The sequence below is a fragment of the Delphinus delphis genome, chromosome 1, assembly GCF_949987515.2.
Source record: "Delphinus delphis chromosome 1, mDelDel1.2, whole genome shotgun sequence".
Taxonomy (NCBI): domain Eukaryota; kingdom Metazoa; phylum Chordata; class Mammalia; order Artiodactyla; family Delphinidae; genus Delphinus; species Delphinus delphis.
The window spans coordinates 117,390,975-117,416,192 of record NC_082683.1 but is presented as its reverse complement, the minus strand read 5'-3'; the positions used below and the strand labels follow the sequence as shown (position 1 = coordinate 117,416,192).

Below are 25,218 nucleotides of genomic sequence, written 5' to 3'. Positions count from 1 at the left end.
TGAGAGGCCCGCATACCGCAAAAAAAAAAAAATGTCTCTAGACATTGCCAAACGTCCCTTGGAGGAAGGCAAAACCATCTCTGGTTGAGGGCCACTATTATAAAGTGATAGGAGGATAAAGTTCAAAATTAGATATTCATAAAAAAAACTAGAAGATTGCAGTCACAGAGGTATCAATTTGATTTTTTGCATTATCTCAAAGTTTCTCCAAAGATTCACATTTTCCCAATGGAATAATTCCCTCAAGGTACAAATGACACTCCAGAGACAAGAAGAAAAGTTCATTTTATTGTCCAATCATTTTCTTAAAAAAATTTAATTTTTGATAAAATAAAACAAACTTTTAGTACCATAGAAACCTTTCAACATGTACAACGACATATTATTACTATGTACAACTTCAAAAACAAATGCTGCCAGCTCCAAGTAAAGTGATGTTGAACACCCTGACTACGCATAAGCTGTAGGAAATTTCCTAGATGGCCAATGTTTTCCTTAGCTTGGAAAAAAAAGTATACAATTGAAAAATATAAATAAGACCTTCAATCAGTTGAGAATCATAAAAACACTTTCTGAAGTTCAGTCATCTGGATCTTGGGGAATATGTAGTAGTTACGAGAGTTCAACAATTAAAATGAAAGCCTGTGGATATTGAAAACTGAGTATTCCGGGAGAGGTCCTGTAGGTTCACAGTCGGGCTATCAAAAATAAAAGCTATTCTTATTGTGGTGGAACTTGGTATCTGGCTCATATACCATTCTTCACCAGCTCATGGACTCCATTCTCATCAATGATTAAAGGTGCGTGGAATTCTTTATCTGCCACATAACTTTCTAGTCCCTACAAGAAGGGTTGAAATGAAACACAGTTAGAAAATTGGTGGACACTAGTCATGTAATGCTGGACTTAATGGCTATATAATAATGATAAAGCATGAATGCCAAGTTGGGTTGAGATACAGAATTTACAAGTCAATAAAAAATCTGCTTAGTATACTTTTTAAACTGGGCTTAATGACCTATTTATGGAAGCATAAAACAAACAACAAAAAGAGGGAAAGTTATTCTGATTATAATAAAAGTTTTAAAGTTAATAAGATGATAATCATTCTTCCTTATAATCATCACTTAGTAGAGTTAACATTCTAATAAGCAAGGTGGCTGTTTCTGATGTTAGAAGTGAACAATCTGACAAGGATCTCCAGAAAAAAATATTACATATTAGAATAAAGGGGTCCCTACATCCCCCAGTCTTAAAGGTGAAAGTACTAAGCATATGAACAAAACAGACCCACTGAAAGGAAAAATTACATCACACTAAAAAATGACAGATGGGGCTTCCCTGGTGGCGCAGTGGTTGGGAGTCTGCCTGCCGATGCAGGGGACACGGGTTCGTTCCCTGGTTGGGAGGATCCCACGTGCCGCGGGGCGGCTGGGCCCGTGAGCCATGGCCGCTGACCCTGCGCGTCCGGAGCCTGTGCTCCGCAACGGGAGAAGTCTCAGCAGTGAGAGACCCATGTACCACAAAAAAAAAAAAAAAAAAAAAATGACAGATGATTTACCTAAAAAACAAGGCTTATTTTTTAAAAGCCCATTGCATTTCAATGTGTAGGTGAAATGAAGTAAACATTAAACATTCTGTTCATGGCAACTAATGGACAGATGCAAAGCCATAACAGGAACTCTCGAAGAGAAGGTTTCTCATTCTCAGGACGAGCTCCTCAGGGCAGGGCCACTGGAAAATGATGTTGTCTTCTCTACGGACAACTCTACTTCAACATAAAACAATATCACAATCCTACTTCTAAAAGAATAGGGAAAAAAGCAAAAAGCAAACTTACTTCTCCAGCATAGGAGATAAGAGGAGAGATTTCACATTGTATTGGTACATCATTGGCATCCTTCAAGCTAAGAAAAAAAATCAGACACAGTAAAGATTCTGCTTCCCATGTTACTTGCCAGAGCGAAGATACAGACCATAATTTCCCTCTGAGAAACCTGCAGATAACAAAATTCTCCTAAACAAATAGAGCAGGTTCTACCTTCATGATCACTTAATTCCCTGAGGAGTAAGTTAACATGAAATCATCATGGTCCAAAAGACACTATCTGGGGTAATCACCAGTAGCTCTTCAAAGTACTTCGCCAACATTGACACACTTACCCCCTAACGTACATATCATTTTTTATCATTTCCAAATTTTAAGTTCATAGACAAGGGACTAGTTACTGAGTACACACTGTGTTCCAGGCTCACTGCGAGGCATTTTGAATCCTTCGTATTTGATTTTAACCCCTGCCACAGCCTTGCACGTTACATACTAATGTTGACCAACATTCTAAAGCTGCACTGTCCAAGGCAGCGGCCACAAGCCACATATGGTTATTTAAACTTAGATTAATTAAAATTTTAAAAATTAATTAAAAATTTAGAATTCAGTCCCTCAGTCATAATAACCACACTTCAAGTGTTCTGTAGCCATAAATGGCTAATGACTACCAAATTGGATAGCACAGATACAGAACATTTCCTTCATTACAGAAAATTCCATTGGACTAAAGGGTCAGTTAAATTATTTCCCAGTACAGCCCAAATCTCCTAGATTAGCTGAGCTGATTTATTCAATGTTTCAAGGTGCTTCTCGGTTACTTTCACCAAGGTCCCTTTTTTAAGAGCTAAGGCAGAATGCACCCAAGTGAAGGCAAGGCCAAAGTCACCACTTGCTTCCTCTAGATCACGTTCTAACATTTACAGCCACCTGCGATCCTGAGTTTCTAAATTATGTAACACAAAAGTCAATAAACAGTGCTTTTAATATGCTTAAAGTCACTAACTTCACTAACTTTGGTGGAGTCAATAAAATCAGAGGGCTTCTGAGGTTAGCCACACCCAATCTTTCTGTCAACAGAACCATTTAGTGAGCCTTCAAGGTACTCTATACCCTACTCCAACTCACTTGTCCTGCTACTTCCCACTCAAACCAGCCCAGACACATGCACTTTAGATTATTCCAAGTCATTCTCAGCTATGGTCCCTTTAACTATCCAAATCATACCCACCCTCCAAGACATAACTCAAGCCCCAACCTTCCTTTGACCAATGCATTTCATAGTGATTGCTCTCATTCAGTTATTTATAAAAAAATAAATAAATTTATTAGACATGTGATAAGTCACTGCCTCCTAGGGTAATTATTACTTATACCACACATTTAACACATACTGCCTGATGATGTTACTTAACTTTTATGTATGTGCATCTTGAATCTCCCAGTAGGCTGTAAGAAATGACCTATTTCTCTTGTGTAAGCTACTTCAGCACCTGGGATACTAACAGTACTGAAGGTCTGTGTGCAGGCCTACAAACGCTTGCTGGCTGAATGAATAAACGAACTATGAGGGTAGACGGATGGCAGACTAATTCAGGTAAAAGATGAACTAAAAGATAGAGCACATATCTCTCCAGCCAGAGATGTAGATATGTATCAGATTCTATCAAAAGAGCTCAAGAGATCTGGTCCAGACCCTCTGGGGCAGCTTGGAGTCCTATAAAACCAAATGGGAAAATGAGGACCCATTCCATTGATAAGATGTATATAACCCAGCCCCACCTGAACCCCTAAAGGATTTGGTGTGCCGGGAACTGAAGGTGTTTTTGAACCGGAGGAACACATAGCCGACCTGAATATAACTTCCCTTCTAGTACCACAAAGATACCAAAAAAAACTAAGAAAGTTGGATGCCCGAGAGGAGAAAAGAGAGGAGCTCCCGTCACCAAATGTAAAATCTCAGGAGATAGGCAAATCAGCCCCCAACAGCCCTGTCCCCTAATTCTTTAGTCAAGCATCCTTCTGGTAGCTAACACTGTTGAGTAGGTATTCACGTAAAAAATAAAAATAATGTCATTTTGTCAAAATTCAGCATCCTTGCTTCCATTCTTTCAGAATACCTCCAAGCTGTTTCTTCCCTCTTTTATAAAAAATACTTTCTTTCCATCTCTCATTTTTAAGTAATCTTTTCTACTCTATGAGGGCATCCTTTAATGCTAAGAATTTCAGCAGGACCTATTTCTAATTCCATGATCTCATTTGGGGCCAAACTTTGATTTCAGTTTAACTATTCAACAAATGGTTAAAATGAAGTAAATTGGGATGGGGGGGAGTGTGAAATAAAAGAACCCAAACAAGAACTAAATAATGTTTAAAACTTTTTGTATCTTAACTGAGATAGCTGGATGTTGTTTTCGGCTCTATAATTAAGAAGCTGTTTCACTTTACAGGTTAAAAGCTATGGTTCAATCAGAAGGAAATTTAGGGTCAAAAATTTATTTTTTTAATTGTAAAAGCAGGTTGCTTCCACATTAAAGACGATGGATGGGACAGAAAATGACAAAGGGCACTGCATCCCAGCTGCCATGGCATGAGGGCAATAGTTAGCTATGGCTGCTATAAGAAACTAGCCAGCTCTGTTGAGTCCACTTCCTTGTCTCCAGGCCCACATCCCAGAAACAATGACACTCACAGGGACTTGTCTCTACAGGGCAAAGATGAGTGGCACAGGCAGGAAAAAACATACAGATGAAACTGACATCACTGCCACTCTATTTTTGAGAAAACCCCCATCTCCAGATCCTTGGCTATGTACACATTTCCCAAATTATCTTACAAACTTAAAATTCAGACTAAATCTTATTACTTTTAAAGTGTAACAAGAATACCAAGCTGACTCTTTAGCTATAAAGATAATGGCTTTTTCAAACTCTGTCAGTACCCAAACAAGAGAGGATACATGCTACTTCTAGCTAAAAATTATCAACCATTAAGACAAAAAGACACTTTCTTTAGAAGCAGGAAATAACTGACTAAAATTAACACAGAGAGACGAAAAATGGAGCTGTTACTATGAGAATAAATCAAAAGAACAGTTTTCTCCACATTAAGAGCCATCAAATATGTCAGGAGCAGTTAGCCTTTATACTGACAGCATATATCCAATTTGATAAGACACATCTGCAGAATGTCATTTTTATCTAGCTTATGCTAAAAGGGGTAGGCTGGGATCCAAATTTGTTCTCCCTGGCCTGTAACCTGCTCTAGATTTTATCTTTTACTTGTTAACTTTTCACTACAGGCTCAAATACCTATGGTCAAATTCTTTAGAAAAGCATGCTCCCCATTTCCAGCATGCACTGAGATTCTGAGTTAGTGTCATCCAGCGAGATACCTGCCACCAAATAAGCAGTACCCCCACCAAAGCTTCAATCATCCACCCCCCCCCCCCAGACCACCAAAAGGCAGAGAGCACTAAACTACAATGCCAGTTAGTATGGAGGGAAGCACAGCCCCATCACCATGCACTGCAGGCAGGCTGGTATATTTACTTGTGATTGACATCAGCTGTGATGGTCTCTGACTTTCCATTTGTAGCACTGCTATGTAGGAACAAATAAGCATTAATGGGAAAGGAAACATACCAAACAATAAAAATGAAGTGGAACTGCAAAATATACTTGACTGAAAGGCATGTATTTATGGTAAACTATAAACTTGGCAAAGGAGATCTGAGGGGGTAAAAAAAACGAAAAACAAAAAACTCAGTGGTCAAAGATGAAGCATGAGGACAATATGACATGGCACAGAGCAAGCCTGTTGACAAGACAGAGCCTGAAAGTAGCCTTGGACTGCGAGACAGTCTACTACTGCTCCTTCTTGTAAAAACACAGTTATGGACCAGTAAGTTCCAATGCCCAATGTTCTAACCTTTACCAAGGCATTCTAGCGCTTTTGTGCACACAAACAATCTTTTTATCCCTTAAGAATATAAATTATACGGCAGAATGTTTTTTACAAAAGTATAGAAACATCGAATGATTTAGAAAGGGGGAATTCTAGGTGCCAAAAGAGGTTTTATCAAAAAACATAAGACGTAACTTACTTTATCTCACATTTGAATAGCTCCAAGGATCTTCTTTTTTTTTTTAATTCTAAAATCCTAAAACGTTTCCAAAGTTTGAGTATCAGTGAATGTAAGTAGCGTGCACATCCCTTCCTGGCACCTCCCTCAGCAATCTGAAAGCGTCATGGTGAGAACTGAAGTGCGCCTATGTCTCACAGGCAGCCTGTGGGTGGCGGGTCTTTTGAGGGTTGGAGGGCAGGGGCTCGTAGAGAGCACTTAAGTGAGGCCACAGATATATGGGCAGCAAAAATCAATCCTCTTGCGCTGTGGCATAGTGGCCTCTGATGGACTTTAACCATGGGGCACACCAGAAGAATTACCTTCTGACCATCATTCAGTAGGAGTCAGTTCACTGACACAGTAGAGAGGCATCCAAAAAACCAAGAGTTTTAGAAGATTCCTCTTTAAGGGGAAGTAAAGCTATTGTTCTCTTTGTAACAGGCCAAGCCTTCATTACTTCACATCAGGATCTGCCCACATCAATACTTTGCTTTTTTTTAAGTTCTAGGAATACATCAGAGATAGAGGAAAAAGAAGTGCAAGAGGAGAAGCCCAGGAAGCATACACGCAAAAGAGAAAAGGCATCAACCTACCGCGGAATTGCTGGGAGGCGAGAGCCATTTTCATCTATGAAGTGGCCCCCGGCATTGAGGACCCAGCAATGATGGAGGGACATCAAAGCATGCCTTGCAGTAGTGGGGTTGTCCTTCCCGTTCTGACTGTCTGCATTCTTCAGTGGGGAAAACTCATCTTCCCGTAATACTTCATACACCACAAACTTCCTAGAGTAGAACCATACAAACACTGCTTTATTATGAAATAAAACTGTGCACACAGCTTCTGACTCCTCTCTATATAGCTAAGCCTTTGGTCTTCAATTACAGTCTCTCTTAATCCAATTTCAAACGAATGCTGAAAGAAATAATGTTCATTCCTGGATGAAATAAAGTTGGAATTCCCTTCTCTCTGCAAAATGAAAAATTATTTCCAACCCCAACAATAAAATACTTCATCTTAAGTCAGATTAGAAATCTTAATACAAAAAGATCATATTAGTACCTATTCTGGAACAAAAAAACAGGCAAAAAGGGTGATTTAGAAACATATATAGGAAGATTACTCTTCTGCATTTTCATATTGGTCAAATTCTGAGACACAAATCTCAACATCAATGTGATCTTTAACAGAGAGCTATATAAGATAAAAACATGTTCACTGAAACATTTACTCAGATCAATAAGACATCCTAAACACAAAATGGGCCAATTCTCTATCTCAACCTTTTCTGTCTCTCAGCCAAAATAAGTGACTTTAACAATTTTGCAGGAGAGTCAGATAATAAACTAATTGAAATTTTTAAAAAAGTGCTCACAGGCAACTCAAACCATGTTCTTGGATTGGTGGTTTCACACTAGAGGATGATAATGAGTCAAAACTATACACTCACAATCAAAATGCCATAACTGACATATATGCTGTCAACTGTTTTCTGAAAAGAGTGTTCTGCCTAGAAGAGTAAAGGGCAACGTTTCAAGACATACTTAATCTTACTGATGCGATTCGAAACATACTTTGCAAACTGGAAGATGTCAAAGACAAATTTTTCCATCTTTATTCCATTTGGTTTGTCTGGCTTAATTAACTGCCCCTGGGAATCCACATATGGAATCTTCTTTTGAGCCACATGGTGCTGCAACTGAGGTTCATAAATACTAAGTAGGAAAAGAAAAAAAAAAAAACGAAATCACTTTCCAAATTTAAAATGCCAGAGAATCTGATAATCATACTCAGGAGCAAATGCACCCACAATGAGTACTAAGATTTCAAAGGGAAAAGCATTTGTTAAATTTCAGTTCATGTTTAAATATTAAATGAATAGATTTCCCTATTCATTTCCTTAAATTAAAAAAAAAATCAAATCATGATCTCCAAAATAAAAAAATACACACACAGCTCACACCAACATCTCTCCCATGAATTCCATGTCTTTTATAAAATGTTCCACTCTTCGTCCCAACTTTCCCAACTGAGATACCATCCAGTGTTAGATGGAAAGATGAGTATTTATAATTACTTTGGATGAATTAATAACACAGCTACAAAAAGCATAGTGGAATGGGAAATATTTTGGGACTGGAGTTGAAATTCTAAAGTAAACCTGAAAATGGAAATCAAAAGAAAGCTGGAGTAGCAATTTGCATATCAGACAAAACAGACTTTAAAGACTATTACAAAAGACAAAGAAGGACACTACATAATGATCAAGGGATCAATCCAAGAAGAAGATATAACAACGGTAAATATTTATGCACCCAACATAGGAGCACCTCAGTACATAAGGCAAATGCTAATAGCCATAAAAGGGGAAATCGACTGTAACACAATAATAGTAGTGGACTTTAACACCACAATTTCACCAACGGACAGATCATCCAAAATGAAAAAAAAATAAGGAAACACAAGCTTTAAATGACACACCGAACAAGATGGACATGACTGATATTTATACGACATTCCATCCAAAAACAACAGAATACACTTTCTTCTCAAGTGCTCACGGAACATTCTCCAGGATAGACCATATCTTGGTCACAAATCAAGCCTTGGTAAATTTAAGAAAACTGAAATCATATCAAGAATCTTTTCCAACAACAATGCTCTGAGACTAGATATCAATTACAGGAAAAAAACTGTAAAAAAGTACAAACACATGGAAGCTAAACAATACGCTACTAAATAATCAAGAGATCACTGAAGACATCAAAGACAAAATCAAAAAATACCTAGAAACAAATGACAATGAAAAGATAACAACCCAAAACCTATGGGATGCAGCAAAAGCAGTCCTAAGAGGGAAGTTTATAGCAATACAGTCCTACCTCAAGAAACAAGAAAAATCTCAAATAAACAACCTAACCCTATACCTAAAGCAATAGAAGAAGAAGAACAAAAAAACCCAAAGTTAACAGAAGGAAAGAAATCATAAAGATCAGACCAGAAATAAATGAAAAAGAAATGAAGGAAACAACAGCAAAGATCAATAAAACTAAAAAATGGTCCTTTGAGAAGATAAACAAAATTGATTAGCCAGACTCATCAAGAAAAAAGGGAGAAAACTAAAATCAACAGAATTAGAAATGAAAAAGGAAAATAACAACTGACACTGAAGAAACACAAAGGATCATGAGAGATTAATACAAGCAATTATATGCCTATAAAATAGACAACCTGGAAGAAATGGACAAATCCTAAGTAAAGCACACCTTCTGAGACTGAACCAGGAAGAAATAGAAAATATAAACAGACCAATCACAAGCACTGAAATTAAAACTGTGATTAAAAGTCTTCCAATTAACAAAAGCCCAGGACGAGATGGCTTCACAGGTGAATTCTACCAAACATTTAGAGAAGAGCTAACACCTACCCTTCTCAAACTCTTCCAGAATACAGCGGAGGGAGGAATACTCCCAAACTCATTCTATGAGGCCACCATCACCCTGATACCCAAACCAGAAACAGATATCACAAAAAAGGAAAACTACAGGCCAATATCACTGATGAACAAAGATGCAAAAATCCTCAACAAAATACCATCAAACAGAATCCAACAGCACATTAAAAGGATCATACACCATGATCAAGTGGGGTTTATCCCAGGAATGCAAGGATTCTTCAATATACACAAATCAATCAATGTGATACACAATATTAACAAATTGAAGAACAAAAACCATATGATAATCTCAATAGATGCAGAAAAAACTTTGGCCAAAATTCAACACCCATTTATGATAAAAACTTTCCAGAAAGTAGGCACAGAGGTAACCTACCTCAACATAATAAAGGCCACATATGATAAACCCACAGCCAACATTGTTCTCAATGGTGAAGAACTGAAACCATTTCCTCTAAGATCAAGAACAAGACAAGGTTGCCCACTCTCACCACTATTATTCAACATAGTATTGGAAGTTTTTAGTATTTAGCCACAGCAATCAGAGAAGAAAAAGAAGTAAAAGGAATCCAAATCAGAAAAGAAGAAGTAAAACTATCACTGTTTGCAGATGACATGATACTATACATAGAGAATCCTAAAGATGCTACCAAAAAACTACTAGAGCTGGGCTTCCCTGGTGGCGCAGTGGTTGAGAGTCCGCCTGCCGATGCAGGGGACACGAGTTCGTGTCCCGGTCCGGGAAGATCCCACATGCCGCGGAGCGGCTGGGCCCGTGAGCCATGGCTGCTGAGCCTGCGAGTCCGGAGACTGTGCTCCGCAACAGGAGAGGCCACAACAGTGAGAGGCCCGCGTTCTGCAAAAAAAAAAAAAACTACTAGAGCTAATCAATGAATATGGTAGAGTAGCAGGATACAAAATTAATGCACAGAAATCTCTTGCATTCCTATACACTAATGATGAAAAATTAAGGAAACACTCCCATTCACCACTGCAAAAAAAAGAATAAAATACCTAGGAATAAACCTACCTAAGGAGACAAAAGACCTGTATACAGAAAACTATAAGACACTGATGAAAGAAATTAAAGATGACACAAACAGATGGAGAGATCTACCAAGTTCTTGGATTGGAAGAATGAGCCTGTGAAAATGACTATAATACCCAAAGCAATCTACAGATTCAATGCAATCCCTATCAAACTACCAACTGCATTTTTCACAGAACTAGAACAAAATTTTTCACAATTTGTATGGAAACACAAAAGACCCCGAATAGCCAAAGCAATCTTGAGAAAGAAAAATAGAGCTGGAGGAATCAGCCTCCTGGACTTCAGACTATACTACAAAGCTACAGTAATCAAGGCAGTATGGTACTGGCACAAAAATAGAAATATAGATCAGTGGAACAGTATAGAAAGCCCAGAGATAGACCCACACACCTATGGTCACCTTATCTTTGATAAAGGAGGCAAGAGAATACAATGGAGAAAAGACAGCCTCTTCAATAAGTGGTGCTGGGAAAACTGGACAGCTACATGTAAAAGAATGAAATTAGAACACTTCCTTACACAAAAATAAACTCCAAATGGATTAAAGACCTAAATGTAAGGCCAGATACTATAAAACTCTTACAGAAAAACATAGGCAGAACACTCTATGACATAAGTCACAGCAAGATCCTTTTTGACTCACCTCCTAGAGAAATGGAAATAAAAACAAACAAATGGGATCTAATGAAACTTAAAAGCAAAGGAAACTACAAACAAGATGAAAAGACAACCCTCAGAATGGGAGAAAATATTTGCAAATGAAGCAACTGACAAAGGATTAATCTCCAAAATATACAAGCAGCTCATGCAGCTCAATATCAGAAAACCAAACAACCCAATCCAAAAATGGGCAGAAGACCTAAATAGACATTCCTCCAAAACAGATAAACAGACTGCCAACAAACACATGAAAAAATGCTCAACATCACTAATCATTAGATAAATGCAAATCAAAACTACAATGAGGTATCACTTCACACAGGTCAGAATGGCCATCATCAAAGAATCTACAAACAATAAATGCTGGAGAGGGTGTGGGGAAAAGGGAACCCTCTTGCATTGTTGGTGGAATGTAAATTGATACAGCCATTATGGAGAACAGTATGGAGGTTCCTTAAAAAACTAAAAATAGAACTACCATATGACCCAGCAATCCCACTACCGGCCATATACCCTAAGAAAACCATAATTCAAAAAGAGTCTTGTACCACAATGTTCATTGCAGCACTATTTACAATAGCCAGGATATGGAAGCAACCTAAGTGTCCTTCGACAGATGAATGGATAAAGAAGATGTGGCACATATATACAATGGAATGTTACTCAGCCATAAGAAGAAACGAAATTGAATTATTTGTAGTGAGGTGGATGGAGCTAGAGTCTGTCATACAGAGCGAATTGAGTCAGAAAGAGAAAAACAAATATCATATGCTAACACATATATATGGATTCTAAAAAAAAGGTTCTGATGAACCGAAGGGCAGGACAGGAATAAAGACAGAGACATACGGAATGGACTTGAGGACACGGGGAGGGTGAAGGGTAAGCTGGGACGAATGAGAGAGTGGCATGGACATATATACACTACCAAATGTAAAATAGACAGCTAGTGGGAAGCAGCTGCATAGCACAGGCAGATCAGCTCGGTGCTTTGTGACCACCTAGAGGGGTGGGATAAGGAGGGTGGAGGGAGACACAAGAGGGAGGGGAAATGGGGATATACATATGCACATAGCTGATTCACTTTGTTATACAGCAGAAACTAACACAACAGTGTAAAGCAATTATACTCCAGTAAAGATGTTAAAAAAAAAAAAAAAAGAATAAAGCTGAGTAACTTTTTAAGAAGTAGTCATCTTAAATGTCTAAAAAGCAATCAAGTGAAGAATCAGATATTGAGAATGTCCTTCATTTAAAAATCTGGTGTGGGCTTCCCTGGTGGCGCAGTGGTTGAGAGTCTGCCTGCCAATGCAGGGGACGCGGGTTTGTGTCCCGGTCCGGGAGGATCCCACATGCCGCGGAGCGGCTGGGCCCATGAGCCATGGCTGCTGAGCCTGCGCATCCGGAGCCTGTGCTCCGCAATGGGAGAGGCCACAACAGTGAGAGGCCCGCGTACCGCAAAAACAAACAAACAAACAAAAAAAAAACAGATGTCTGCATCGACCTCCAGAAATTCTGGTTCAGTAGATGTAGGGTAGACATCTGTATTTTTTAAGGTTTCCAGCTGTGGTAGAGAGAGGGTATTCCCTTTCTTATTCTTTGCTTCTCCAGAACCTAGCACAGTTGGAGGGAGGGAAGTAAGAGAAGAAGAGGGAGAACTGCTTTGGAATCCAGTTAATGCACTGAGGAGAATGGACTACTACAAATTTGCACTCGATGATATATCGTACTGAAAACAACTACAATGTCAGGTAAACTTCCATTTGATAAAGATGCTCATCAGAAAGGAAGATGAATCATGTACGATATGGACTTGAAGTTTCTTCCTACTTCTCAAGTGACTTAGCTTCAGATTAACAATAAATAAAAATTTTTAAAAGCCCCCATCTTGCCCATACTTGACAACATCTCTCAGAAACGGTACAGTGAAGAAATGGTTGGCAATGTTCCCCGCATTGAACAGCAGTCGTCCATCTGAGCTTCGTTTTTGAGCCGTAGACAGAGAAATCTCACTATATTCCACCACCTGGTATACTCCATCCACTTGGCAAACCACTCCAACTGGTTCTGTAGGGTTCGTTTTCTCTACCACCTGCCCACCAAAGGAAGACAACAGTAGAGAAAGAAATTTAATCAGGCGCTGCATTGGAGATCTGTCATTTTCCAAGACCACATTTACAATTTTACTTACTTTATCTTTAAGGTATTAAGTCAAGAGGAATCTTTAGATAATCATCTATCTGAGAAGAGGTAAATTATCTCCCTCCTATTTATCATCTAACTAAACTGTACAGTAGAAATTCCATCATACACATAGGGCCCAGAAGAAATCACACTGGACTGGGAATAACTAAATGAGGAGTCTATGTCCCCCCGAATATGTTTTTATTACTGAATTTATCCTTAACCACACTCAACTACTTTGAGAATAAATGAAACAAAATCTGAGATTCACAAAACAAGAGAAGTAAGGCATTTTGCCTCTCATTTTGCACAAATCAATATTTCATTTGAAAATGGTGTTTCTTTCATTTTCATTCATGAATATATATATATAATATAATATTATATATATTATATATATTATATATAATATATATTATATATTATATATAATATATATATAATATATATATTATATATTATATTATATATAATATATACATTATATATAATATATAATGTATATATTATATATAATATAATATATTATATATTATATATAATATATTATATATTATATATATTATATATATTATATATATTATATAATATATATATATAATGTAACAGCAAATTCCTTATGTTTCAGGAACTTGGCTAGGAGGTAGGAGGGTTAGAGCAGGCAGGTCACAGGGTTCCACTCCAACTTCAATCAGAAAAGCCCACTCATATTTATGTTTTGCAGGCTAGGTTTTGTTTGAAGTAAGAGGTTCTATGCTTTTTTAAAAAGTCTGAAAACCAGTGATTTGATAATCTAGCAAAGACTCTAGGCTGATCAGGGAGCTGAGAGAAAAGTATTTGGTCAAAATCAGAGGGAAAACATAAGAGTATGCAATTTTAAAAAACCTCACAGGTGATTCTGATACCCCACTACCCTAAGCATATATCACTGACCTAAATTAAGTGTTTAGAATAAAATTATGAAACAACTGTATGCAATGCACTAATAGAAAACTCAAGCCTCAGATGAGATGAATATCCAGCAGAAGAATCAAACAATTAAAATATATGAAGATATTATTTTTGCCCTATTCGATTAACAATTCAGCATATTCCAGAGTATTTTGAAAAATCTATCCCCACTTTGAAAAGTCTATCCAAACCATACATGAAATTATATCAATAAAATTAAAGATTTTCTTCAGCAACTGATCTCTTAAAATAAATACGGCCACTAGCAGTCCCTTCCAGACAACTAAAGCCACTATTGAGCACTTAGTTTACACAGCAATTAGAGATATAGGCACTGAGTGTAGCTCAGTGAGGCTGGGCTACTGGATACGTAGGCCTGCTGTGTAGTTTCACTGTTTGCTGCCCTGAAAGGAGTACAGTATTCAATGAAAAGAAACCTTCTACCACAGAAGTGGATTCAACTGGAGGGAAACATACAGCAAAATTATTTAAACCAATCATGGACCTATTTGCAATTCTAGTCTATCACTTCACATTCTCTACAGTAGGTATCTCAGTAGACAGGGAATCTGGAATAGATTCCTCCCATTCCCATTAAAACACACACACACACACACACACACACACACACACACACACACACAAGGTTTGTTTTCCAATCACTTCTATACAACCCTACTCCTAACCAGCCATGGAAAATAAAAATAAGCATATTTACACTTTACTTCCCAAGTGTTAATCTGCCAGTAAAAGGTTTACTTTTATAACAACTATGAACCTCCAAATACTATAAAAGTCCAGATTACAAAAGAAAGCATTTGTAAAGTACATGAAGTTGGAAGTCAGTTTATATTCTACAGAAAAGATTTACAGCATAAAATTAAGAGGTCTCTTGATTTCCTACAAGTTAAATCCTGAAAAGCTGAGTTCAAAGTAACACTTCAACCTCAAAGTTACTGCAACTGCCTTACAAAATTATCTTTTCTTTTTTAAACATTTTTTAAAGGAATTTTTTCTTTCTTTTTTAAATTTAATTTATGTATTTATTTATTTATTTTTGGCTACACTGGGTCTTCATTGCTGCACGTGGGCTTTCTCTAGTTGTGGTGAGCGGGGGCTACTCTTTGTTGCGGTATGTGGGCTTCTCATTGCGGTGGCTTCTCTGGCTGCAGAGCACAGGCCCTAGGCATGCAAGCTTCAGTAGTTGTGGCACGCGGGCTTCAGTATTTGTGGCTTGCAGGCTCTAGAGCGCAGGCTCAGTAGTTGTGGCACACAGGCTTAGTTGCTCCGCGGCATGTGGGATCTTCCCAGACCAGGGATCAAACCCATGTCCCCTGCACCAGCAGGTGGATTCTTAACCTCTGTGCCACCAGGGAAGCCCTAAAATTATCTTTAATTAACAATCATTCCTACTCTCTCAGCTATGAACTTTTGTAAACCACTCCAGTAAGTCTTTTCTCAAGACTCTCACTCCATGAAAAATACTTAATTCACCAAGACAGGAGCCTATTAAAGAATTAAAAAAGAATTCCCTGCATAGAATTCTACTACACACTATGAATCACTCCCTAATTTAGGTGTTTTTAAAAATATACTTTAACATCTTGATTTTTTTTAATTAAAAGCGTGGGAGGACAGATTACATAAATGGTTTCTACTATTTCTAAAAGTTTTTAACATATACCAGTCTTGTAATATTTCGGTTCCATCTGAATATGTATTTATGCATTCATTGAGTGACTATTACATTATATGCCAGACACAGAACTAAGCAGGAAGACTGAGACAGGATTTGTCCTAGAGGACCCAGGGGAAATGGAGAAGAGAGAATGGTTATATTTACATCCCTGTGTGATTAATATACTCATAAAAGTTGGCACACCAATTCAACGTTTTTTGAGCTGCCAGCAAAAATATAATTAATCTAAAGAATTTGGCTTTATAAATGTGATATAATACTAAAACTAAGAGTTGGGAAACAGTTCTAATCCTGCCTCCGCTAATGTGATGAAGGACCTTGAGCATGGAACTTATTTAGTACTGGAACTCAGAGTGTCCATTTCTGAGATCAAAGGGGTTGACCAGATAGATGATCTCTGAGGTCCCTCCCAGGTTCAACGTTCTCTAATCATTTAGAATTTAAATTGATTCTGAAGCTCAGAGCAGTAAAATTTTAAGTTTCCATTTTAGAAAGAAGAGTGACACCAAGTGGAACAAAGTCAGAAATACAGTTTTGTTTTGTTTTTTAAAGCTTAGTAGCTACGTAATTAAAATCCAATGCACTATTTCTATTACAGTTTAGTAGCTATTTACAATACAGCACAGATACTCATAGAGTACTGAAATGGATAGAGGTCTTCAATCAATGAACTAAACCAACCCTTTACTTTCAGAGTCAGGAGTCATCTTCTTAGGTCTACCAGCTTATTCTCTCAAAACTTGTACTAGTAAATTTAAGACTTCAGCTTCTGTGACTTTGCATTAGATTTGTAGATTAATTTGGAGAGAAATTACATCTTTATAATAGAAAATTTCCAACCAAGGATATGATATGTCTCTTATGGCAGCTCTTCTTTTTAAATTCATATATTTAAAATTTATATGCAGTTTAATTTGTTTTTGTCAGAAGCCTATACGGTTTTTGCTTCTGGGAAATAGGTCTTCCCTTCATGTTGATTATAAAATTATTCTAACACAACACTGTAAATCAACTAAACTCAAATAAAAAAATAAAAATAAATAAAATTATTCTAAACTTTCTTCTATCATCTTTATGGTTTTTTTACTTGGTAATGCCTTTGAAATTGATTTTGGTATGAGCTCTGAGGGTGACATCTTACTTTATTTTTATCCAGTTATCCCATTCATTTCCCCCCAATGAGTTGAAATGCCATCTTTACGTGAGTTTGTTTCTGACTGATCTGTTCCATTAACCTGTCATTCTATTCTGGTTTCAGTACTACACTCCTAGTTATTTTATTTACAACCCATTTTAATATCTGATAGATTGTCTTCAACCCTCTTCCTTCCTTATCATCATTTTTTTCAACATTTTCCTGGTCATCTTTACAATCTAAACTTTATTTATTTATTCTAAACTTTACAATCATTTTGTCAAATGTCCCCAAAATAGTCTCACTAGGACTTTGATCAGGATTGTGTTATACTTTAATTCTGTGAGAAATGATACCTTTACAGATTTCCAGGAAAGTAATATTTACATTAATATTTTCAAATCTTCCAAAGTGTTATTAAGGTCTTTCATGTCATAAAGGCAAGTCTCTTATATTATCATCTATGCAACCAAAAAAAAAATGCTAGAAAGAACTATGCCAAGGACAGCTGTATTATATGGCATTACAAACCTCCCTCTGTCTCAATATCAGTATGTTTGTGGTCATTCATGCAGTTATTTAATCTCGTTAATTGTCCTTATCCCCTATCTGCATATTTCCATCTTATTCACAAGACTATCATGAGTTACCCTGTCAAATGCCTTACTGAAGTCTACATCTGCTATTTCTACCATATTTCCTTTACCTACTACTCCAGTAACTTCGTCATAGGAAGAAACTGGGTTAATCTGATCAAATACAACTTGATATTAATGAATCCAACAACTTGATATTAATAAGCCCATCCCAGGCCTAGTGGTGACCATTCACTTTCCCAGGTACTTACAAATCATCCTCGTATATTTTAAACTCTTACTTGTGATGGACTAAGCATACATCATTACGTCTAGAATCAAATGTTTCCAATTTAAGAAAAAAAGTGGGTGCGGGACAGTTTAGTTACTTTAGAAGATGAATGGTTCTAAAATATCCAAATCACCCTGATAAATCTAGTTTGACTCCTGGAATGTATATACTGACAAGAGAAAGACCACTTAAAGCCTCATTATAGTTGAGAAAGGCATTACCTTTGCTCCACAGTCTGCTCCTTTCTGAATGCAAAATCCAATGAACCGTGGGTCTGCCACTTTTACTAATATGTTGTCAACACAATAGACATGAATGCTCCAAATGCCTCTTTGCTCCATATCCTCCACAATGTTCTGGGCTGCAAGAGCCCGATAAAGACCACCATTCCCATCTGGGAAACACAACAGCCTGTTAGTAGCACACCAAAACTCAGTGTGACGGTAACCCAAAGATTGTTTAATGTTTCTCAACTGGGATGAAGAGCTCTGAAAACCAGTTTTACATTACAGGGCCAAGAAAACTGAATGTCCATAAGGAAGGATTCAGGTGTCAAAAAGTTATACTACGTGATTTTGAAGGTAATTTAGCGTAAGTATAATTACATTATTAATGTGGGGCTAGGCAACTCCAAAGAACATACTTTTCTTTTTAACTCAGCCCTTTTAACAATTTGGCCTATAATATATTGTGAAACATAAAATTCTTTAACAGGCAATTTTTTTATAACATTTCAAGTTTTATTTGTATGATTCAAGTTAGCTCTGTATTTATAGCCCCAACACTGACAATTTCATCCATCTCAAAAATAAAAATACATGAGTATTGATACCCAATGATTTGTTAAGAAACCAGATTAATATGAAGGTCTATGGTGATTTAAACTAAATATATGCAAAAGCCTCTTCTTTCCCCATCTATTTTTAGTGCTGCTTTAATGTACTTCTTCCATCAACAACCTCAGCTACAGCTTAAATGACAAAAAATTAGACAACTTCACAAAACAAAGCTAAAAATAGTAAACTCTTCCATTAATTAAAAAGAATTGAGTGGGGGGGAGAAAAGAGTTGAGATGAAATAAAAGCCTACACCTGCAACGCACCACTGTAAATACTGTTTTTATTTCCTTTCAGCCTTTCCTTCAAGAAGAGCTTCACAGAGATGAGAATCTGTTGACACATTTACTTTATATTATAGTGGGATCATACTTATGGTCACTATATGTGGCTACACAGGCAACACACTGCCCAATCCTAGGGATGCCATTAGCAAACTACAACTGTGCATGTAGCTCTGTATTTCCCATTCTCTTACTTAACCTACTGAAACTATTTCGCTTTGTCAATTAATATCTCCACACAATTATTTCAATACTGTTCAAGAATTAATGCTACAGGTAAACTATAATCTAGCCTCTTATTTTTTAAGCAGCAGATGGTTTCCAATTTTTCACTACAATGAACAATGTAGCCATGAACAATACTGTATATAAAATACTGGGGAAAGAGAATAAATACTCTGAATGCTGCTCAAATTGCTCTCAAGAGCAGACATCCACAGAAGTATAAAAGCATATCCATTTCACCCATGGGCATTTCCATTTTTTTTAATCATTGCCAAATTTAAAAATAATTAAAATATTAATTTTTAACATACAAATCACTGTATTAAAAAATATATATCAAAACATAAAAAGCTACATATCGTAAATCAACCGTACTTCAAAAAAACAATTTAATGAGTTGTGTTACTACCACTTCTAGTCACCATTAAATAAGAATGGTTACAAACCTGGAGCCATAGAAACCTTGTTCTTCTCTTCCAAAATAATTTTCCCATCAAAACTCATAGCAGGCAGCATTCCCTGCTGAAAAAAGATTACATTCTCTTTTTTTAAACCAAAGTACTTGTGCTTTGTGAAGAATTCCTTTGTAGATTCCATTGTTCTGCCACTGGTCATTATATACCTTGCAAGAGAAAAGTAAATCTTCTAAGCCATAGCACTATGTGAATCAGGGCAAAGTCAAGTCTTGTCTATTTCCTAAGCTAAAGAAAATTTTTGAGAGCACTGTTTGTTTTCACTTCCTTCATCCTCTTCCTGGATAAGGCAGCATTAGCTGCTACCCAAGGGGAATTTCTTCCAGTAACTTCATCAATCCTTATGTATAAAATAAATCTGTAACAATATTAAAACATATCTCCTGCAACAGAAAGCCTACAACTGGCTCAAGTAAACATTTTAGAACTCTGAAAGGTGTATTCTAGGTTGAAATCTCCTATTCTAGTAATAGGGAGAAAAGGATAAATGTAATACATTCTAATTATCTCTTATGGTTCTTTTTACAAAAAAATTGAAATGGAATCTGGGCTCTGCTCACCCTTTATTTAAAATCATAAAAGTGTAATTATACTCTCTGTTGTCACAAAAATCCAACCCATGCCACTGTAGCAAAAGAGAAAAAAATTCTATCTAAAACCATAATTAGTGACTACAATAGCTTTTCCCCTTACTAAAATGTAAACCATATATAAGTAGGGATTTTTGTCTGTTTTGGTTCTGTCTCGGTTCCCAGCACCTAGAAGTAGGTACTCAATTAATATCTGTTAAATGAAGAACATTAGATAATTTCCCAGCACAGTCAATATCTGTCTGATTAACAAATTATCCTGGGTATTATGAGTATTATGAACCCTGGGCACAAAAATTTTGGGCATCATGATTTAGATGACAAAAGAAGTGACTAAACTGTTCCACATAAGAAAAATAAATTCTGAGCTGTGAGGAGAAAGAAAAAGAAGAAAATCCGACATGATAGTGGGAGGCCAGGGCTGTAAGTAGAATTTTGGCCACTTAGAACACAGACGTCCTTCAAAAATCCCCAAGGGAATCAAAATGAAGAAAATAGTTCACAGCTGGCCAATACCACCCTTAATAGCTAGAAAAGCTGAGGAAATTACAAAAAGCCTATTTTTAAAGGCATCAGAGAGCTACAAAAGCAACATGGATTAGAACTAAAATTCAAGAGAGTGAGCATCTTTCAAAGGAGAGCTAAAGATATGCAGCTGCCTTTTCCTGGGGGTATTTGCTGATCTGGGGTAAAGGCTAGTGGTAGAGAATCTGAGCTTGGACCAGGCAGAAGGACAGAGAAACCAGCAGAGTTTCTGTTGGTCACCTGGGGCTAAAATAAGAAGATTTGGGGCTAAAATAAGAAGATTAGGGACTTGAGGGATTTCAAACGCACAGCTGGTTTCCCCCTCAAAACATGCTAACTTCCAAAGCTGCTCTGAGAAACAGATTCAAGAGCTAAATCAAAACCTTTTAAAAAACAGAGCAGAATTTCCTGTAATCTCTTGGTGTTTAGAAGATGAACACTGGCCGAGATAGGCCCTGAGGACCTGGCATACTATCAGAGACTGAGAATCCCAGTTTGGCCCACAGCAGAGAAATCAATGGGGCTTTCAGCTGGTGTGTATGGGAGAAGGGTGAGGTTTCAGGAGGACTAAATAACCCAATACTTAAGGATATGAGTTTCTAGAGTGAGAGAACCCACCGAGTGCCCACAGCAGTGACTGAAAATAGATCCATACCACGTCGTCATGAAATTTCAGTTACTGAAGATAAAAAGAGACCCCAAATTCTTTCAGAGCAAAAGGGGAAAAAAAAAAGACTGGGGATCAGAATGGCAATGCAGCCCTCCAAAGCAATGCTGAAACAATAGAGCAATGCTTTCAAATTTCAGAAGGAAACTGATTTTCAATCAGAAATTCTATACATAGACAAACTACCAATCAACATGAAGTTTCTAGACCGAGAGAACCCTCTGAGTACCCAAAGGTACTCAGGTAGGGATTAAAAGTTGGAGGTGAGTATATATTGCTCGTTAAGGCTACAGTGATTATCTATCTAGCTGTAACACATATTTTAACATATATAGTAAATTATAGCTCCCAAGAAAATCTGTAGTAACAGGAAATACATCTGCCTACGAATAAAGTACATAGGCATTTTGAATATTATAAACCAATACATGTTCAGACACTGTCCCATAATGAGGAATATCTTACCACGGAATGATGCATTTGTTGCCATGATATTTTTCAGCTAACTGTTGAAGCTTCAGGATACGCTCTGCTTGAATCTGAAAAAGTGTCTTATGGGATGGCAAACCAACATCATACATCCCCTTGGGATATGCAACACCAAGTCTTGTCCCCTGCCCACCAGCTAGAAGAAGAACTGCTACTTTGTTCTGAGAAATCTGGAAAAGTCCTAAAAAAGAAAATACGTGTATCACTCTATAATTCAACACTTTAGGATTACATATACAAAGGTAGCTGCAAAGAGTCACCCTATCTGCATAAGGCGTAAAGACAAGGAATTCACAAGTAATCATGGATGACTATCTTGTTGATAAAAACATTTTTATTATTAAAAAATTAAATTTATATAACCCAACCAAACACTAAACAATGAATAATATACTTTAATGAACTAATAATTTTTATTCTGATAAGGTTGGAAGGCAAAGACCAAGAGATGTTATAAATGTTGTACAAGCACTTGACAACTTATCAGATGTGGCAAGTTAAGAAAAAGATAGGATAAAAGCAGATCCCTAGGCTTCAGGATGAATGATGATGCTATTAAATTACCTCCAGCTGATCAATCAATCAATAACAATTAATCAATCAATGAGCATGTAAGTATACTAGACAAGCTACCATCCAGTAAATGTAAAGAAAAGAAACCCTGAGTTGGGAAAGCAGTGTAGTCCAGTGGTTGAGAAGCTGGGCTCTGAAGTCAGGACAGCTGGGTTTGAAACCCAACTCAAGTGAATGAGCTCAGGGGATTTGCCTGCAAAAGGGCGTCAGGAGACTTTGTGGAATGATGGAAATGTTGTATATCTGACTGGGGTGGTAGTTACATGGGTGTGTAAATTTGCTAAAAACTCATAAAACTAGTGCATTTTATTGTATGTAATTATACTTCAGTAAAATTTATTAAAATGCCTTCTTTTTTTTTAAATGGGGCAGCTATTGCAGCTCAGAAGGATGTGACACAGAGTTTTTTTGAAACTGTAAGTGAAACTATAAATGTTATTAAGAGACAGAGGCTCTCAGTTTGGATTAAAAAATAAAATAAAATAAAATCTTGCCATGTACCATTTCTAAGAGCTACCTCATAACTCTAAGGTAGACAGCTTCAGCACCAGAAGGTAGAGTAGCTTGTGGGAAGAGGCAACATAGAAACTGGATCTCTGGGAAGCTAGAAAAGCTGTAAAAGCTCAGATGTGATAAAGCAATGGCTGATGGCTTTTGTTCTATTTTCTGAATTTCATACTTTCATTAAAATTCTCAGAAATTCTATGAACAAGGCAGGCCACTATCCACAATTGTAGGCCAAGCCAGAGGGGGCAGTGGTGGCCAGTATCAATTATTATTATTTTTTACATCTTTAGGGAATGCAGGTTTGTCTAATTTACCAGCTTTAGGCTTTATGTGTTTTTGATATATTGGGCTTTCCTAAAGCTAATATACTAGTACATTGTGAACTTAAAGAAATATTCTTAATAAATCCATTATAAAATCAGAACTGTCCTGATTCTACAATCTGTCTTTGCCAGTAACTAAGTACAGCCAAGGATGTTATGCAAGAACTTTCTAGCAATTTTTTCAATCAAAAACTGTAAAAGCACATTAGATATTTCCATAATTCTCACCTTTGATGTAAAGCTGCGAGCTAAGCTATCTGAGAATTAATTTTCTCTCTTTCTTCCTTGCCTATAACTAGATTGTCCTTGTCCTTTTCTCCATGGCATTTCATTGTACCTTATCAGAGTTTGAAAATAAAATACCAGGGGTAATGTTAGACTCCAAAATAGTAACTAAAAATCTAAAAGGCAGGTATAATTTTCCCTATTTTAGAGATAATAGGCTCAGATGAGTTAATGATCTTGCCCAAGGTCACACAACTAAAAAGTGTGAATCAGGATTAGAACTTGACCCCAGGGCCTATTCACCAGCACTGCACTGCCTACAGCAGTCTCTTATCACACCCAAACATTTAACAGATAAATTACATAGCACCATAATTTTTAGGGGTGTAAACTGTCCTTCCTATTTCCTTCTTGCCCTTCCTACTCTTTTCCACTGAATTCATGAGAGGTTGTGCTGCCTTTTCTTATCTATCTTACCCATCACCCTACATGGAAAAGCTGCTGAGCCGGGAAGAGCCCACATTCTCCAAACCTTGCCAAACACTGAATTTCTAACAGCATTCCAGCTCCGTGTTGTGCTTAAACACTCCCCACAACCACCATGTAACGAAGACTGGCTTGAGATGAAGTAATCTGAAGGGAACAGGGAACCATATAAAGCAGTTTTGAAAACCATTTTACATTTGGTTATTCCTTGAGTTATGAAAGAAACTATGGTTTCTAGGAAATAAATTTAACTCTGCTGTCACTGACCCAAAAAGCATTATGTTAAAATACAGGTCCACAATTCCTTACCTAAACCAGATTTATTTCAGAATTTTATTTCAGAATGCAGAACTCTTCAAAATTTAGAAAAGGAATATAGTACACAGACAATATGTTGTATTTTACCCCAGCAGATCTGAGACAGTACCTTATAATCACATTAAGTGGGATAAAAAAAGTTTATTAATAGTCTCATGTCTGTTCAGGTCAGGTTTTGCACCATTTTAGAATGGCAGATAAATAACTTCAGTCTGTCTAGACCCTCACATACCACCAAAGGTGCTGGAATCAAAAATATTTCTAAACATGTTCCCAAAAAGTCCCAGATAAATATTCTGGACACAAAGGTCTTTGTTTTTTTGGTACTATTTATTTTCTTTATAGAGCACATGTGTTTTAAGTTGTACTGTTAATATGGCTCTAATCATCCTTCCTGCCTTCTTACTTTTTTACCTTCGGGGTCCAAAAGTAAGTTTCTTCTCTCAGCTCCCTTACCTGTAAAAGGTAAGAGCCATACTCCCAGAGTCAGCTCCACATCTGAGCTCCTGCTTGTCAGATGGCCAAGCAACACCAACCAGCGCTTTCCACAGATTCTTACTGGTTATCAAAATATCACTGTATAACCTTTTCTCTTCCTTGGATCAGTTCCCTAAACTACTGCTTCATTCCAAATTTCCAAATGTTTCCATTCTAAAGCTGTGCTAACCAACAGCTGATAGTGGTCTCTTTCTTCATTGAAATAAATGGTATGTGTTTGTTTCCTAAGTCCCCGACAGCCATA

The 25,218-nt window shown here is 37.0% G+C and overlaps 1 protein-coding gene across 6 annotated transcripts in view; it reads right to left on the bottom strand.

Moving 5' to 3' along the window:
* Positions 1 to 266: 266 nt before the first annotated feature.
* Positions 267 to 25,218, bottom strand: part of UAP1 (UDP-N-acetylglucosamine pyrophosphorylase 1) — a 37,859-nt gene continuing 12,907 nt past the window's right edge. For 2 of the 6 annotated variants that reach the window (XM_060033320.1, XM_060033314.2), the window contains 8 exons: positions 22,021 to 22,225; positions 19,747 to 19,922; positions 18,177 to 18,349; positions 13,018 to 13,211; positions 7,526 to 7,666; positions 6,548 to 6,736; positions 1,841 to 1,907; positions 267 to 840 (listed from right to left, as the gene is read on the bottom strand). In XM_060033320.1, coding sequence (XP_059889303.1) covers positions 748 to 840; positions 1,841 to 1,907; positions 6,548 to 6,736; positions 7,526 to 7,666; positions 13,018 to 13,211; positions 18,177 to 18,349; positions 19,747 to 19,922; positions 22,021 to 22,225 — 1,238 coding nt within the window. In that variant the 3' untranslated portion in view covers positions 267 to 747. Of the gene's footprint in view, positions 841 to 1,840; positions 1,908 to 5,379; positions 5,431 to 5,933; positions 5,991 to 6,547; positions 6,737 to 7,525; positions 7,667 to 13,017; positions 13,212 to 18,176; positions 18,350 to 19,746; positions 19,923 to 22,020; positions 22,226 to 25,218 lie in introns of all 6 variants that reach the window. The other 4 variants (XM_060033277.2, XM_060033287.2, XM_060033296.2 and 1 more) reach the window with 4 other exon arrangements.